This window comes from Eulemur rufifrons, chromosome 7, assembly GCF_041146395.1.
Source record: "Eulemur rufifrons isolate Redbay chromosome 7, OSU_ERuf_1, whole genome shotgun sequence".
Taxonomy (NCBI): Eukaryota; Metazoa; Chordata; class Mammalia; order Primates; family Lemuridae; genus Eulemur; species Eulemur rufifrons.
The window spans coordinates 203,855,876-203,874,408 of NC_090989.1; the positions used below are offsets into that span (position 1 = coordinate 203,855,876).

Genomic DNA, 18,533 nt, shown 5'->3' on the forward strand with positions numbered 1-18,533 from the left:
GAGAAAATTAACAGAGAATTCAATCTAATCAGCCCAAATGTATGCTCTGCTATCACTGAAGAGGGAAAAAAATCATGAATAGAGAAAAACTTCTCACCATGTGGGAATTTAAAACTACATAGATCTGCACATTCTGGTCATTCCTGCTCTCCCTTTTCCGATGGAGAACAGTGAGTGGGTGGGGATCCAAGAGCGGGCTAGGACCTCCTCATATGTGGAGGAACTTATAACAAAAAGACTGAAAAATCACCCAATATATTAGAATCGGTAGCTAGTTCTCTTCTAAAGCCAGAAAAGTCTTTGCAAGGAATTTTCTTCCCAGCCACAACAGGAGATAAAGTGTAAAGTGCTTTTACACTTTCACAACGACAGAGGTGACTTGATGCCTTTAATTGAGGCATTGATGCCTTTAATTTACTTCTAACTGGGTGGATAAGGGGAGAGTCAGACAAGGGTGTCTCTCTTGTCCTTTGACAACTGGAAAGAAAACTGTAGTGAGAGTAAAGGAAGCTGTTAGGGTAAAGGCGGCTGTCAGCTGCTGTGGATGACCTGGTGACCTCAGTGATTATGACTGTGAAGTGCAGGAAGCACACTCTGTCCTGCCCCCAGGGGGGGAGGCCTGCTGGGGTGGGCCAGCTGGCAGCTGGCACCACAGGCAGAGACAACTTGGATCTGCAGCAAATTTTGCAGAACTCAATAGAGAATAGTCAAGTCCCGTCTGCAGAGGACTCAACTCCAGCCTGCACATCCTGTCCAACTCAGTCAGGGTGAGACAGCCAGAGTTAAGTTTTGAAAGCCAAGATCTGGTGTCAAAGGGGTGTCAGAAATGGAGATGCAAGAGCAAGGGGAGGAGGAGGATGTAGCAGGAGAGGGTTGGGATAGAGGCCTGACACAGGGGACCTTGCTCATGTTTGTGTGCATGGTATTTTTAAAAGGCCCATTGATCTATAGCTCTGCAGTCCCTAACCCCTAGGCGGCAGACCAGTACTGGTCCACGGACTGTTAGGGACTGGGCTGCACAGAGGAGGTGAGCGTCAAGTGAGCGAGCGAAGCCTCATCTGTATTTACAGCCGCTCCCCATCACTCGCGTCACTCCATGAGGTCTGCCTGCTGTCAGATCAACAGTGGCATTAGATTCTCATAGGAGCGCAAACCCTACTGTGAGCTGTACACGCGAGGGATCTACGTTGCACACTCCTTATGAGAATCTAATGCCTGATAACCTGAGGTGGAGCTGAGGCAGTGATGCTAGCACTGGGGAGTGGCTGTAAATACAGATTATCATTAGCAGAGAGGTTTGACTGCACAGTAAACGTAATGCACTTGAATCATCTGAAATCTGCCCCCGACACTTCCATGGAAAAACTGTCTTCCATGATATCGGTCCCCAGTGCCAGAAAGGTTGGGGATCACTGCTATAGCTTGTTTTGGGCAGTGGTTACGCAGGTATATATACTTTTAAAACCCATAGGACTAAAATATCGAAGATCTTTGCTTTTATTATATGTTAAGTATACCTTGATTTTTTTAAAAGTCCACTGGAAGTAGACACAGCAGGAAATTTCCCTAGCTGAAATCACGATTTTTTTTTTTTTTAAGTCTAGTCAAGTGAAGTCATGAGAAGGTAGTAGAACAAGAAAAGCTTGACATGTGACCGACTGTGGACAATTAATTGAGATAACGCACCACCTTCAGGCCAGCCTGAAATCACAATCATAAAGTGCTCCCAGGGTTTACTCTGAACAGGAAGTTAATAAATTCTCATAAGGCCCCCTTTACACTTACAAAACTGAGGTGTTCAGAGACTGCACAGCCCAGGAATTCAGACAAAAATAAAGAAGATATTTTAATTTCAAAGTTCTTTTGGGCTTTGATGTAAATAAAAGTACCCCAGATGTAGCTGATTCTGCTTTTTGGTCAGACTACAAGAGGTCTGATTTCTTTTGCAAAATTAGGCCTCTAGGTATTGTGAGATGCCAGAAGAAGGAACTGAAATTATTGTGCACAATAATTTAAAATTCTCTTTGTGAATGAAAGAAGCTGAGAAGTTTGTGCTTAATGAAAAAAAAAAAGTTTGCATTCTTTAATATGGATATGGGCTGTACCTTCCAGTAACAATGGTAGGACACAAGAACAGTGCACAAAATCAATAACTTCCTATCCACCAGCAATGACCGGGTAGAACTGTACTTGGGGGAAAGGCCCATTCACAGTTGCAGCCAAAATTATGCAGTGCTTCTTGATAAACTTGTGATGGTTTACTTACCGATAGACATAAAATTATGAGGACATAAATTAATAGAAAGACATACTTTTTCCCTAAAGAAATTCAATATTTAAAGAAATCCCTATTAAAGATAGGAATATTTTAGGGAACCCCTCCTTCCTTCTTTTTGCTTTTCACTGTGCTGCCCGTAATGTTGAGAGCCACAACCAGATGCATCTGTTCTTTCAACTCAGATAGTTTGGGAAAAGACAACACAGGGTCTGGAGAGAGTGCTTAGGTTCTCACCCTAGCTTGGCCCCTGCCCCTTATTTGAGTCCCCAAGTCCTCACTCTGAAAGGATAGCCTTGGACCAAATATTGTCTAAAGTGCTTGCAAGCTCTAAAATTCCTTGATCAGTGGTCAAATAATGAGCACCAAACAAACTCACCAAGCAAGAAAACTAAAGTACACTTTCTGTGGCCAAATTCTCAGAGCCTAGAGAGCAACTTATTGAAAAGGAGTGTTAGGTAGATAGCTTGGGACCTCCAGCCCTTCTTGGGGACAAGGAGGGTGACTGCCATACCTGGGGGAGTAAGGAACACCCTACGAATCTGCCAATCAGGACTTAGCACACCAACTGCAAAAGAATGCAGAGGACTCTATAGCCTACAGGAAAAGCAGCATAGGTACAATAGAGTCTGGAAAGTGACCTAGAACAGCTGGCTTCAGAAAGGCTCATGGGAGATCTGCACGCACAGTAAGATTCAGGTCATATAACTCCCAACTGTCCCATCAAAGAGGTTCCCTGGTGATGTCTGAGTCACGGGGAGCTCCCTATGCAGACACTATAATACAAGACCCAGACCATAACCAAAGCCTTTTTCTCACGACAAGGGATCCGCTCGTCATCTGTGGTGAATGTATCTTGCTCTCACTCTATAAACCTGTATCTTGCCTCTTGCTCTATAATCCTATCTTTCAGGGCTTTTATTTGGGGGTTGTAAAGAGGTAAGGAGAATTTATTGTTGTGCTCTCCAAGAGCCCACCAAGAACCGACATTTCAGACTGCGACCCCACAGAAGGAGTCAAACTGTTCAAGAGACTTGCCACACACAAAACAAGTATCAGCTAAGAAATAGCACATTTCCGCCACTATCTAAACTTGACCCCAAAACAAAATATAAAAAAGGTTTAAAACTTTAATGTGTATACTTAGCACACAGGCTTCCGATTCCCAAGAATGGAAGATAATTCTGCATAATTACAAGATGTATTCCTATACTTAATGATATTATACAAACCATAAACTTATATATTTGCAAAACATGAAAATATTTAAATCGTATAACTGTCTGTTTATGATACCTTTTTCTTTATCATGTGAATTTTGTTAGCATTTCTAACCCAAACACTATTTGAAAGTGAGAGAAAATGAACTGATATAAGTGAACTTCTTGACAATTTAGTTTTAGTTAGACATTTAAATAAATTACCTTCAAAAAAACATAATGTCATGGGGTACTCGTATATCTGTAATTCTAGGGAGTCAGGGGACAACTCCCTTGTAATAGCTATTCAAAATAAGACCTATACTTGTAAAATCCCTGACAGTCGGGGAAACTGGGTGGCCTTTTTAACTTTGAGTCCCTAGGCCAGTCTGAAAGGCCTTCTCCTCCCGGTCAAAACAGAGCACTATGACCACACAGTTTCTGCTTACCAAGACTCATTAGCACAGCACTTCACAGCTTCCCAAGTCTCTTGCTTGTGCCCCTAGGGACAAACACATAGATTTTTTTAAATTTTTACTTTAATTTTTTTCGAGACAGAGCCTTGCTCTGTCACCCTGGCTAGAGTGCAGTGGCATGATCATGGCTCACTGCAACCTCAAACTCTTGGACTCAAGAGATCCTGCTGCCTCAGCCTCCTGAGTAGCTGGGACTATAAGTGCCCACCATGACGCCCAGCTAATTTTTTCTATTTTTAGTAGAGACTGGGTCTCACTCTTGCTGGAATTCCTGAGGTTACAGCAATCCTCCCGCCTTGGCTTCCCAGAGTGCTAGGATTACAGGCGTGAGCCACCGCACCCAGCCTCACATAGATCATTTTTAACTTAAGGCCTTCACTGATTTCCTGTGGGAAACAGGATAAGAATGAACATGAGTATTAACCTTTTCCTTACAGAGATACTGATCTCTAGCTCCAGACAGAGGGAGACCACCACACGGCCCCTTCCTTCTTTATTTAGTGGAGCTTAAGGTAAAAGTCCACAACAATATAAGTCAAGTAACCCCTCCCTGATGTTCTCCACGAAAATTTGCATTTCTGAGAGGCTTGCAGGGCAACTGACTCAAATTCATCTTTCTCTTCCCCAGGCTGGCAGTAAGTGTAGAACTGCTGGACGAAATATTAAAATGCTGGTGAAAAACAGGAGTAGCTGCTTGCAGACGCTGTAGAATTTTGGGCCATGAACTGGAAAAACTGCTCTCCAATCTTCTCACTCTTTTAGATGCTACCATGGGCATTTATTTAAAGGCCCTCCAAAAATGACAGTTTTAGTTAAGTTCCAGAAAAATCAGCAAATTATTTTAACCCAGTAGAAAAAGAAGGGGATGTGCCCCTACAGTTTGCAAGTTAAAAGTTCAAGAACTAAATTTGCCCCTTGCTTCCATACTCATAATGGGAACTGTGGATGCCTCAGCTGCACACAGCAATGGGTGCATAAAATTAGTGCGTTAAGGTGAGTACTGGATTCCGAAATGAAAAACTTGAGCAATCCCTTATGCTATATAGTTTCCACTGTAGTTTTATCGACTCCTTAAGAATTCCTTGCCTGGTCTTTTTGAATGTTGGGCATAAATCGGTAAATAGAGAGTAGCTGATTTAAATAGTTCCTCTGTAGTTCTGAAATCAACTCTACCTTACATCTACAGAGCTGCGGATAATATAATCAGTCCTGTACTGTTTTCCTGGCCGGCAGCCATGGCAAGAGTCCCTTTCACTTGGCGTCAATTACGAGGAAAGCAAGAAATACTTTAAAAAACATATATGCCAAAGACCTGGAGTTAAGGTACTAGAGTAGGGCTGTGTAAAGGTTTGGTGGCTCACTAAAAGAACTTGGGAACTGGGCTGTTGGCACTCAGAGGACACAGAAGCAGCAAAAGTTGCGGGGTGGCAGAGGGTCGTGAGCACACCTTACCCCTGATTGGCGGAACCGCTCAGACTTTTCTTTACCCCGGGCCTTTTTTGTGAACAAAGCTCCACGGAACAGCCCTCCCGGGGTCCCCGGGAGCCGCGGCTCGCAGTGCTCCGACGCCTCCACAGCAGCGGCCGCGGCCGCAGTGGGCGCGCGCGGTTACCCCCGGCAGCACCACCGGCTCGGCGGTGCCACCGGCTGCGGGCACCTGGGGGCGGGCTGGGGACGCGGGCAGCGGCAGGAGGCGCTGTAGCTAGAGCTGCGGCGCGGGTCCGCTGGCGGCCGCAGGACGGAGCGCGGCAGGCGCCGTGGGCCGGGCCCCGCCTCCGCCTCCTGCTCGGCCGTCTCACGCCGCCTCGGCCGGCGCCCGCCATCCCCGCAGCGCCGCTCTGGGTCCGCTGCGCCGAGCGCCCGCCCGCGGGGCTGGCGGGGGCCTCGGCGGGCGAGCGGGGCCATGGTCGTGGCCTCCTGACCGGCCGCCGCCGCCTCCATGAAGCGGAAGAGCGAGCGGCGGCCGTGCTGGGCCGCCTCGCAGCACGACTCCTCGCCCTCTGCGGGCGTGAAGAAGAGCCGCAGCTCCACACCGCAGGAACTGCACCGCGGGGACCAGCAGGACGATCTGTACCTGGACATCACGGGTGAGCCGACGAGCTAGCGCGTGGCGGGGCACCCTGGACAGCCGCACCCCGCGCCGGGGTCCTAGCCCACCCACCCAGGCTGCCCAGGCGCCTCCACCCCGACCCCCATAAAAGCCCCAGCCGCCGCACCCCCTTTAGGATCCAGCCTCCCTGGGAGCGCTTCCCCACCCCGAGTTCCTAGCTGCATTTGCTGCCAGCTGTAGCTTTATCCGCTGTGCGCTCTGCTCCATGAAAATGGACCGAGGGTCACCTTTCTAAATTGCGGGCGTCCGCTGGGCGCCTGGAATGTACAGTTCCTCCCCTCGGGTTTCTTCTGAGTTCTTGTAGACACCTCCTCCCGGGGTTGCCAGCTCGGTTGGCCCTCACGTGAGTCCGAACCTCTCAATCAGCCCCACAGGATTCTCGAGCGCGCTTGGCGCGGGAGCTGTCCCTTTTTGGCGTTGGCCAAATCCCCTCTGCTGTTTAGAGATGAAGACCCGCGTGGTGCAGTGCTCCCGGCCAGGCACCGAAGCCAGAGCCACTTTTCCTGGTTCTCACTGCGCCCTGCCTTCCCCAGCGCGCGCATACCCCAGCACACCTCAAGCCTCCTGGAGTTCATTGTCCTCCGATGCTTCAGGAAGGAAGGTGTCACGTTGATGGGCATTTGAGGCAGTGGGCATGCTGAATGCCCAGAGTTGTCACTCTTGAGAACTCCCAGTCATCAGAGCAGGTAGAAAAGCAGCGCTTCGATAGCTATTTTATCCGTGCTGATGCTACCATTCTTGGAGACTAATAAATCCAATTTGGCAGCTGTTAGGTTTGCCAGGATTGACAGTGAAGCCTGTGAAGGTACTAAATGTGATGATGTCTGTGGAACTGCTTTGTAAACAGCGTATCTGTTACCATTTTAGGGAATTTGCAGTGCGTTTTCTGGGGTGGGGAATGTGTCAACCTCTGTGTGCGGTGTTTTTGGAAAACTTTCCCGCTCTGATAGCCTTTGATAAGCCAGGTAAGCTGGAGTGGCAGGAACATTAATTTAGAAGTGTTTACACAAACAGAAATTTAGGAGAAATTATATTCTAGGTTGATAGACAATCTGGAAACTAAGGTCCATTTAAACGAAGCTGAGAGTAGAGCAGGTTTCTCACGGATGGAAGGGTGGTCCTAGGGAACCTAATTACTTGGGCATTCCAGCATCACACGTGGGCAAAAAATTAACAGTTTCAAATGTCACTCCTGAAATGGACATACAGTGTGGTTGGGCGTAGAGATGAAGTGATCGTAGAATAATTGGGCTACAGGAATGGTACTGATGCCAGGGAGTTGCCCGTCACTGCAAATTGTAATTGCTGTGTGCCTTTGAATGGGAATGAATTTTCCTAATTCCTGTTGGGGTTAGGGAGAGCTGGACTGAAACCACATTGTGGATTATTAGGATGGAAGGAGGACAATGGTGCATGTAAATGATGCTTCTTGGAAAGTTTTGAGATAGTCTTTGGGAATCAGGAAATTGGTAGGACAGGTGTTTTGTTGTCTTTTGGAAAGAATTTCAGAAGATGATGTAGAAATAACAAAACTCTCTAACTTCCCCCAAAAGAAGCCAAGGGCCAGAGATAAATGATTTGGCCACATTAATGCAGTTTCTTTTTGGATCTCACTTTTGTAGGCTCCTCTCAAAAGGATACTTAGAATGAGTTGTTATAACTGTAACAGCTATTCTTGATATTTTTCCTAAGTTATTTAGTTCTTTCTAGGCATTTCTTTGCCTAATGGACAGATTTATATCTTACTTACTGAGTTTAACAAGTGGGAAATCTCATGAAATGGTAACTTGAACTTGGGGAACAGGGAAGTCCTTTTATATTCTTTTTTTTATTTAAAAAGTATTCTGATTTACTTAGATTTTCAAGTTCCTCAAATAATGGCAGTAAGTAAAAGAAGAAATCTGAGTGGCCCCATATATATCTTTATCCAATTAAAAAATTCTAACTTTATTCTTGGTCTTTTATACAGCCCTTTTAATTCTTAGTATCATTTACATTCTAGAGGAGCAATCCTCTTAGAGAATGCTTTATTCATCAGTCAGTTAAAAATTTGGTCCCATTGTCTTTGAGTCTGAAAAGCTGGATAAATTAATTCTAGTTACATAATCTTGACTTTATTTCTCAGGTAGTTCACTTTTATAGCATTAAAATTTGGTTGGCAGTGTACTTTTTACAAAAGACAAACATCTTGTTCCCGATGTTGATGATATTTGTTATTCCTTCAAGTTCTCATTTGAAAGTAAAATTACTTTCTTGGCACTGCTGTGCAATTTATGACATTGATCTTTTTATACCCAATCCATGATGCTATAACATCATTACAGATTCTGAATTCTGCAAAGCCCTCTCTCTATTTTAGGACCATCTCCGCCAAATCATTCTCTGCATTTTGCTCATTTATACTTATTTGTATTTGTATGAATAGTGCTATGGAATAAATTCATGTGTCCATTCAACAAGTATTTATTGTGTGACTGCTCTGAACAAGGAATTGAGCCAAGTGTTATAAAGCAAGGGGGGAAGGAATGTGACTTATGCCCCTTTTCTCTGAAGATTAAGCAGGAATACACTCTTAAGTCATCATCTCAATGAAGACAGGTAATGAAGGAATCAGTCATTATGTAGTTTTGCTCCCTTCATTTAAACAGTGTCAGTTTGAGAGAATTTTGTGCTGGAAATGTCACTTGATAATTCTTATACAAAGTGAATCATTTTTCCAATATCTGGTGAAAATGATCTGTCTAATGGTGTCTCTTTTCTTGTGTGTATGTGTGTGTGCATGTCTGTGTGTGCGTGTTTTAACCTTTAAAAGAAATGAAGGAAAAGCTTCATTTTGGTATATAACTAATCATATATATTATATATATGAATACTTATAGTTAATAACTTACTGAAAACCCTATCTCTACTAAAACAGATCCAAAGTAAAAGGTCTACATTTCAATTATTTCTGTATCTCTAATTTGAGTCTTGAACTATCCCAGAGGATATCATTTAAAGTGAGATTTTTTTGTTTATTCTTGGTAAGATATAATTACAGACCACCTTTTAGGCTGAATGTTGCTTCTTAAATTGAAGGCACTAAAGGTAAAGATTCCTAAATATTTCAGGAACTAGATTTAGTTGTGTAACTTGAGCTGAAAAGCATTCTAATTTTCACATTCTTTTATGGGTGCTGAGGAAGAAATGCTTTGACATAAATGTATAACAGAATTCAAATTACAGTCTTAAATTTTTGGGAACTTGTTCTCAATTTGCTCTTGGAATTTATTATTGTAATACTGTCATTAGATAGCTTGTTGGAAGCACCTAATACATGAAACTGAAGCATGTTAACATGCATTTCTTTCCTTTTTGACAATGAACTGTCACAAATCCTTTGAATTTAGCTAGCAATCATAACTGAGGCTCATATTTTAACTCCACCATTACCAATAATATAGTCTACTTTTAAACCACTGTGACTAAATGGCTTAACGCACAAATTCAATCAAGACACATTTGAGTGCATTTTATAGTCTCACCCTTGCAGTTGCTGCTGCAAGAGCTGCAATAGAGATTTCAGACCTGACCACTGATCTCTGAGAAGTGACACTAGCACACAAAACTGGGTAAGACAAGGTATAACCTGGTGCTGCCAACTGTATTGCATGGAGGAGCTTCTGTAAATGGCAGGGCTAGTTAAATAAGATGGATGCCTCTGAATGAATGGGATCCTTGGAAAGGAGGTTTGAGCTGGGTTTTAAAGATTTTTCTTATTATCCCCTCCAGAACTATCAGGAATTGTTCTTGATCACAGTAATACCTGAGTCTGCTTTCTCCTCCTGAGTGATTGCTGGGTGGGGATGGACTCTACCCCAGCATGAGGGTAATATCCTCTTCCTACCTCCCCAGACCTGTCCCACATTGCTCTTTTATTCTGCCACTAACAGGCATTGAGATGTGACATTTAACCTGAGTTAAATAACACCTTTGCACCAAAATGAAAAAATAATGAAATGTCTCTTACTGGGAGGGCAGACATACGTCAACGTACCCTTTATCCATTTGGACCTATCTGTTTAGGTTGTTTTGATCAAATAAATTTTTATAGCTTAAATCTGTGGATCCAGAAGGTAACCATTTCCAGCCACAGTACTACAGGAATTTTTTTCATAATGTTACAGTTTGGGGAATTTCCAAAATAAAGACGGGGTATATTCTGAAAAAAGCTAACCAATAAAATTGGACCTTTTCCCCGAAGCTTTGTGTTAAGAACTCTTATTTTAAAATGATTTCAGAGAACAAATATTATTCTAATATAGAGATTTATGAATAGAAATATTAAATTTCATTATTTTATGCTATAAAAGCATTAATGCCAATTTTGTGTGTACCTGTTACACATCCCATTTAACATAACCCTATGCAATAGTGTTTTGTTGTAATTATATTATTTTTAAAATATTTTACTGAAACTAAGTAGGCATATATAAAACTGCAGTCAGTGTCTTGTTTTGTGTTCCCCCAGCACAGATGCTGAGTCAGGGATTCCAGTGCAAGGACTTCCTTTGGGAATGATCCCAACCAGGAAGCACTGGAAGGGGAGTGGGGAAGTGAGCTGGTGAGGAAAGGCAGGCAACAAATGGTTCATTACCAAGGAAGTTACCACTGTGGTAGCTGGAACTGGATCCCAGAAGGGAAACCTGGGATCCAGCAGAAGACGCATACTTCAGAGTTAACCTAACAGGCTTGAGGGGGCTCGGTTATTTATACCCCAGTCACTGCTTGACGGCTGCTGGGGTGGGGCGAGTGATGATTTTCAAGTGCTGTGAGGGTGGACAGAAATGGATCTATAGGCCAGAGGTGCAACTGGAAACCGTGCTGAAAACGGGAGGGGACATGAGTGGTTCTTAAAGTACCTGCTGCATTCTAGTATGTTATTGTTAATTTTTTCCTTAGTGCTGTTATTGTAAGTTCTTAGCTAGTTAGCACTCAACCACTACCCCAAGTTGAGTGTGTTATAGTCACTATGTTGTGTCCTGGTGGGGCATTTTTGACAGCTAGTGTTGAGAAAAGGTGTGCATGTGACTGCAGATTTGTTAGAACCAATGGAAGAGTAGGTACTAAGCTGGATGGTTCTGAGGTGAGCTTAATGAGTCCCTTTCAAGGAAATGTTTAAGGAAGCCAGGCGAAGATCAGTGTGCAATTAAGGACTGTTGGCACTTGTTTGATTTTCATGAAAGGCTTTACAAATATCACTGTAGCTTGGAGATTTGACTAATAATTGTGTGATTAGAAGAATTATGGCCAGTGACAGGTCCTGACTTAGGGGCAGAGCTGAGCCATTGCCAATGTAGAATGCCAGGAATAGATCTCCATGGAGACTGCAGATTCAGTTCAAGTTCCATTTCCAGGAACAACTGTGTCCTCAGCTAAATGGAGTCTGTGCCTGTAAAGTCAACCAGCTTAAGTCGTTTCTTTCTAACAAGGCCAGACAACAAGTAAATAGGTACTCTTGGGAATGTTTCAAAGTAAATAAATCTGCTCAAGAGTTTATAATCTGTGTATCATATGCTTGTAGGAAGCATTATACAGATGGGCAGTGAGGAAGTCACAGGTTATCACCTGTGGCATAATTCAGTGCTGTTTTCCATAGGTACCTTTTTGGATGCTTTCCTCACTTTTATTAAAACCTTTTTATTTGTTCTTTGGAAATAATAATTCAGTCTGTTGTTCTTAGTGGAGGGAAAAAGTAAGTCATACTGCTAACTTTGTAAGAGGTGGAATTTAACAATGCCCAAGTTTTCAGATGGGATCAAGATTCAATAATAAAAGCCTTGACTCTGGAAGCATAATAGTTTTAGAAATATTTTTTCTGTCTTTTGAATATCAGTTGGCAGCTCTTAGAACTTATTTGAATTAGTGCTGGTGATCTTCCTCCCCTTAAAGCCTGTTCCACACACTTGAGGTGCAGTCATAATTCTGGGTTCATGACATATTCATCACCAGTCCATGCATGGCCCTTTATGAGACATCCTGTGTTTTTCAAACATGGCTCACTAGACAGCACTAATACCCATTCACCTAGAGTTGCATCTTTTTAGTTTTTTATTTATTATTTGAATAGGAAATACATGTACCTGGTTCAAAATTCAACCTACAAAGCACAGACTAAGACATTTTCCTATTTTCCTTCTTCAGAATCAGTCAACATTATTAACCTCTCATATCTTGTAAGATGCTCTATGCATTTATAAATATATGTGTGTATGTATTTATGTGTGTTTGTATGCCCTCGTACAAATTACAGCACATCATTCCCACTGTCCTGCGCGTTTGCTTTCTCGCTGCTCTTAGGTCGCTCAGTGAGCATGAAACTGGAGCAAAGGGAGATGGAGGATCTCGGTGGATGGTTAAGCTGCTGGTTTCCATGCAGCAGCTGGTTGGAAGCTGATGGTTTGAAGCTGCTCTAGTTGAGATGTGATGATAATAGCCTCCATGTAGTCAGTGTCTGTTCCATGCTATTAAATAAGATGTATGTGTCTTTCCCAATGCCAAATAAGGTTTCTATGATATAGGTGCTCATTGTTTTTGTTTTTTTTTTTAAAAAAACAGAGAAGAAAAAAATCATCAATGATCCTAATAACAGCAAGGGTGCTTATTAGGTTAGACTTTGTTTTGTTGTAATAATAAACAAACCCCCCAAATCTCAGCAGCTTAAAATAAAGTTAATTCTTGTTTCTGTTTCAGATCTGCTGGGTCAGCAGGGGTTCTGTTTGTTGAGACTGCTTGGGGACCTAGGCTGAGGAGCAGCAGTCTTCTCAGTATTGCTGGTCCCTGTGCCAGAGGAAAAAGAGTGGTGGAGGGTCTTGAATCAACAATTAAATGCTTTTTTCCACTCACAGCTCACTGGCCAGAATTCATCAAATGGTCCCACCCAACAAAGAAGGGGCTAGAATGTGCCTGTTAAGTAGGGAGCCAGAAATATTTAGTGAACAGCATTAGTGACTACCACATTTAGCCTTTTAGATTATTCAGTGCATGTTTAGATACACAGATATGTCTATAGAGAAGTGTTCATATCAACAAAATAAATACTACAAATATTATTATATCATTACTTTATTCCATTTCATATATTGTACTGGAATCTTTCATTGTCATAAATAAACACATATCTAAACATGGGTTTGTTTTTTTTTGTTTTTTTTTTTTAAGAGACAGGGCCTCATTACGTTGCCCAGCTGCTCTCGAAATCCTGGCCTGGCCTCAGGTGATCCTCCCACCTCAGTCTCCCGAGTAGCTGTGACTTATAAGTGTGCACCACCATTTCCATCTTGAACATAGATATCTTTTTTAGTGGATATACATTGTTCCATTATATGGTAGTATAATAATCTATTTCCTTGTGGATCCTCTGCTGAGAAAAAAGTACATGAATCCATTTGCATAAACTTGGGTAGAGAATTGGGTTGTGGACTTGCCCACCAGGCCATGGATTCCTGTTACAGTTTCTAGGTTGTAAATACAAGCTCTATGTAGAAGACCCTTTCTCTATCCCATTCATCCTTCTCGAGAGCTCACCCAGTTTCCCCTAATGTTAACATCTTATATTACCATAGCACATTTGTCATATCTGAGAAACACATTGATGTGAACTATTAACTAAACTCCAGACTTTATTTGGATTTCCCCAGGTTTCTCATAAATATATTTTTTCTGTCCCAGGATAAAGTCCAGGATACTACATTACATTAGATAGATTCTTTTTGAACTGAAAGATACCATATTCTAAACATGCTTTTGTACCTTTCTGTTCAATTAACCATATTTCATTGATTCTAAAATAGAATGTAATGATTATTTGAAATATTTCTAAGAAAGGGAAAATGCTGCCAATTGTAACTGTATGTTACTTATTGTAAGATACGGCATAATTTCAGAGATGTTCTAATGTGAAAAAGTGTACATTTTAAAACTGATGGAATATAATAAATACACCTCGAAGAGTTTTCAACTTTGTTTCATATGAAGTTTTTTCATTCGTTTTTATACCTTCATAGAATCACTTTATAATGTACATAAGATCTTTAATCAAGTTCTTACTCATATTCATTTGGATTGTTTTCAGTCTTTAGCTATCAAAATGCTTTATTTAATAACTTGGTACATGTCATTTCACATATGTACAGATATATGCAGGGAGTGACTTTTCAAAAGTGAATGGCTGAGTTAGAGGTATATATATTTGTAATTTTGATGGAAGTTATACCAATTTACAATTCTAGCAATGTATGAGAGTACTTCTTATTTTTTTTAACAACTTTACAAATGGAGAGGGTCACCAAACTTTAATATTTTTACCAATCTGATATGTGGAAAATTATAGTCTCAATGTAGTTTTCATTTGTATTTCTCTTTTGAGTATAGGTTGAGGTTCTGAAAACTGGCTATAAATATTCTTTGCTCAGTTTTTGTTTCTTTTCTTTCTTTCTTTTTTTTTTTTTTTCTGAGCCAGTATCTTGCTCTGTCACCCAGGCTAGAGTGCAGTGGCATCATATAGGTCACTACAACCTTAAATTCCTGGGCTACAGAGATCCTCCTCCCTCAGCCTCCCAAGTAGTTGGGACTACAAGCATGTGCCACCATGCCTGGCTAATTTTTTTTAAAGATGGGGTCTTGCTCTTGCTCAAGCTGGTCTCACACCCCTGGCCTCAAGCGACCCTCCCACCTCAGCCTCCCTGTCATGAGCCACTGCATCCAGCCCCTTTACTCATTTTCCTACTGGGCTACTGACTGTTTTCAAGCTTTATTCATTAGGCTCTTTAAAATTTAGGGCAATTATTATCTGTGATGAATTACAAATATATTTTCTATTTGTCATTTGCCTTTTAATTTACTTATACTTGTAGTAGTGATGTTTGTTTGCCATGCAAAGTTTACTGTCTCTTCTAAAAATAGAAAAAATCAGCCGGGGGTTGTGGTGCATGTAGTCCCAGCTACTCGGGAGGCTGAAGTAGGAGGATCACTTGAACCTAGGAGTTTGAGGTTGCTGTGAGCTAGGCTGACACCATGGCACTCTAGCCTGGGCAACGGAGTGAGACTCTATCTCAAAAAAAAAAAAAAAAAAAGATGTACATCATTAAGTTGTTCAGGCTTTCACGTGCTATAAGTTATAACCTGTGTGTAGTAATAGGTAAACATAACATTTCCAGTATTGCCTTGTCAGTCTACAATATTAAAACATAAGCCTTTATATAATTTTGTATACATATGGAGATACAGACAGATCACTACGAATACTCTACAAGGCAAAAGGGCATCTAACACTAAGAAACATTGCAGAATGCTGTTTCTCTGTAAGGCTTCCCCCTAAAGGTGAGTAGAGAAGAACATAAGTCTGTACTTGCAAGCATCATACGTTTGCCATGACATATCTGTCCTCTAGGTAATTTACTTATAAAAACCGTCATTTTCTTCAAACAGACCATCTTGAAAAATCATAATATAATTAGATGCTACAGATATGATGCACTTTTGCTTAATTTATCTTTTTAACTGGTAAAGGAGTTCTGGTTAATTTGAAAACTCCAACTGTTTTGTTACTTAAAATTCAGGATAAAATATCATAATATAAAACAGCATATGCAGCTGGGAATATGGGCAACATTATTCAACTGAGATTGTTTTTGGCTTGAGATGTTACTGGTCACAATAAGATGAAAATGCTATTTTCCAGTGTATTTGAATTCTGCATCTCACGGACTGTTTGCTTTTAACATTCCCTTATTTTCATTTTGATCTGATAACTCTGATTTATCATGTTTTCATATTGCTCTGGTAGAAAAACATATTGTGGTGGGGAAGCCAAAGAAAACTGACGATGTAGGTTAAATATCTCTTATCTGAAAAATGCTTAGGACCAGATGTCTTTCAAAGTTCAGTTTTTTTTCAGATTTTGGAATATCTGTGTTATGTATATACCTATCAATTGAGCATTGAACATCTGAAACCCAAAATGCTCCAATGAATATTTTCTTTGAGCATCAGGCTGGGGCTCAAAAAGTTTTAGGTTTTGGATTTCTCATTTTTAGATGTGGGATGCTCAACCTGTACCAAATTCTTCCCTTTCCTCTGATTGGTTTCCCAACGTTTTTGATTCGGACCCAACTAAGAACCACTTTATAATATAAATGTGTACAACCACACGATGCAAAAATTTTCTAAAACTTGATTTTGATCTCGCATATGATGTGCTATGATACTTTTTCATTGAGAAGCTGTGCAATGAAGTTGATTCGGTAAACTACAGACAAGAGGCAGAAAGAACATGGCTCCCTGAGCACTGTATCCACCCTGAAGTTCGACATTCCCTTGACTTATCTATATATATATAATAATACATTGCCTTACTGTGTAAAAATGCTAGTTTTAACATATTAAAACTGATTTTGTGGCACTTCTCTGCCCCTTGTATTATTTACAGCTCCAAGTACAAAAGTATTTTAGAGCAAAAATGGAAAACTGAAATAGCAAAAGTACCTAACTATTGAAAACCAACAATTGTCGAAAAAAAAGATATCACTCACCTAGCTGTGTACATGTTACAAACGGAGCCTTTTGTGGTCCACAGCCAGTGTTTCTTGATATAAAGTGTCCTATCCAAGCAGTTGTCAGGATGCATAAGCCTTTTGTTCATAAGAAAATAAATGAAGATTAAAATTAAAGTGCAAATTTATGATCTATAAAGCAATATATCTGTACCTCAACTTTTAGGAACACAGTAGATGTTTTCAGTTTTTACTTACAAAAAAGTCAGGTAAACTGCTTGTTACACCAGATTTGACCAATATTGTGTTCCACAAAATATTTTCTCCAAAAGAGCATTTTGAAAACAAGGTTTTCTTTCCTATGAGACTTCCCAAATCCCTTTATGGGAATGTGCACTGTGACACTCTACAAGGGAGCTACTGTACGCAGCATTTCTTGAATGTATTCCCTCAGAGAACCCTTGGTTTACTTAATGCTCAGTACCTTTTATGGAACGGAGTTTGAGCAGGGCTACCGGGTGATATTTTACCCAGATTAACTGGTTGTTACAATGTAGCTCTAGCCTTTTACTATCCACTTTATTAAAATCTAAATTTGGCTCCTGGTATAATATGAATGGTTAGATTTTAGTTTTAGGTGTCAGAATTACAAACCTTTTAAGTTTTAAGAAATTATAAATGAAAGTCAATCTCTATTCTGCCACTAATCAGCTGCATGGATTTGGATACACTCCCTAAACAGTGATTGACATCAGATTCTTCTGAAAAATGAAAGGACTGCACAAGATTATTCTAAAGGTCCCTGACAATTCTAAAATTTGATTTTTTTTTTTTAGTAAGAAAGGATAGCAAATATTAAACTTCACCATCAGAAAATTATTGAATTTTTGATAGTTGGTACTGTGGAATGGCACTGAATGATTAAATCCACCTATGAGATGAAAATGACTTATAGTCTACATTACGTTTAAAAATTTCTAGGCAAAGTCCCACATTACAAACTCTTAATAAATGCCAATTGCTTATTCTTTTTAGCACTGAAACAGATCATTGCTTCTTTTGTTGACCACTGCATCAAGAAATTGCCTTGAGTTTAAGGACCATGCTCTTATCCTTCAGCCTCAGAATGACACTGTTCCAGCAATCTGCCCCTACACTACAAGAAATAAAGGAAAGTAAGATCATCACAGAGAATAGTGGGTTGTCTTCCACCTTATGTTTATTGTGAGGCAGCCACATTTCCCCTCACTTGAATAGAAAAGCTGGCTTGTATATAATTTTTTACGACTTTTTTCTTTAGACTAGTCAACTGCAGTAATGAGAACGGGGGAAAAAGTAGAACAAGGAGTTCTGTCTGTAACTGACTATGAACAATCAACTGAGGTAACTCAATGCCTTCGGACCAGCCAAAATTTTAACATTATCAAAGACATAAACACACTGTATACAATTTTAAAAGGCATATAAATCCAATCTTTATGAGCTCTCCTTGCTCTTGCCTCACCATTCTATTCAAAGAACCCAAGGGCCGGGCGCGGTGGCTCACGCCTGTAATCCTAGCACTCTGGGAGGCCGAGGCAGGTGGATCCCTTGAGGTCAGAAGTTTGAGACCAGCCTGAGCAAGAGCAAGACCCCGTCTCTACTAAAAATAGACAGAAATTATCTGGCCAACTAAAATATATATAGAAAAAATTAGCTGGGCATGGTGGTGCATGCCTGTAGTCCCAGCTGCTCGGGAGGCTGAGGCAGTAGGATCGCTTGAGCCCAGGAGTTTGAGGTTGCTGTGAGCTAGGCTGACACCATGGCACTCTAGCCCGGGCAACAGAGTGAGACTCTGTCTGAAAAAAAAAAAAAAAAAAAAAGAACCGTAGCAGTGTAGCATGTATCCTAGGAGATGCCACAAGTGAATTTCATTTAATATTGTAACATGTTTAGAGTCAA

The 18,533-nt window shown here is 41.0% G+C and overlaps 1 protein-coding gene across 1 annotated transcript in view; it reads left to right on the top strand.

The window, feature by feature from the left end:
• The first annotated feature begins 567 nt into the window (after positions 1 to 567).
• LOC138385917 (terminal uridylyltransferase 7-like) overlaps positions 568 to 18,533 on the top strand; it is a 47,185-nt gene continuing 29,219 nt past the window's right edge. The window contains 3 exon segments of the mRNA XM_069472100.1: positions 568 to 767; positions 5,462 to 6,037; positions 6,928 to 7,025. Of these exon segments, the coding sequence (XP_069328201.1) occupies positions 568 to 767; positions 5,462 to 6,037; positions 6,928 to 7,025 (874 nt within the window).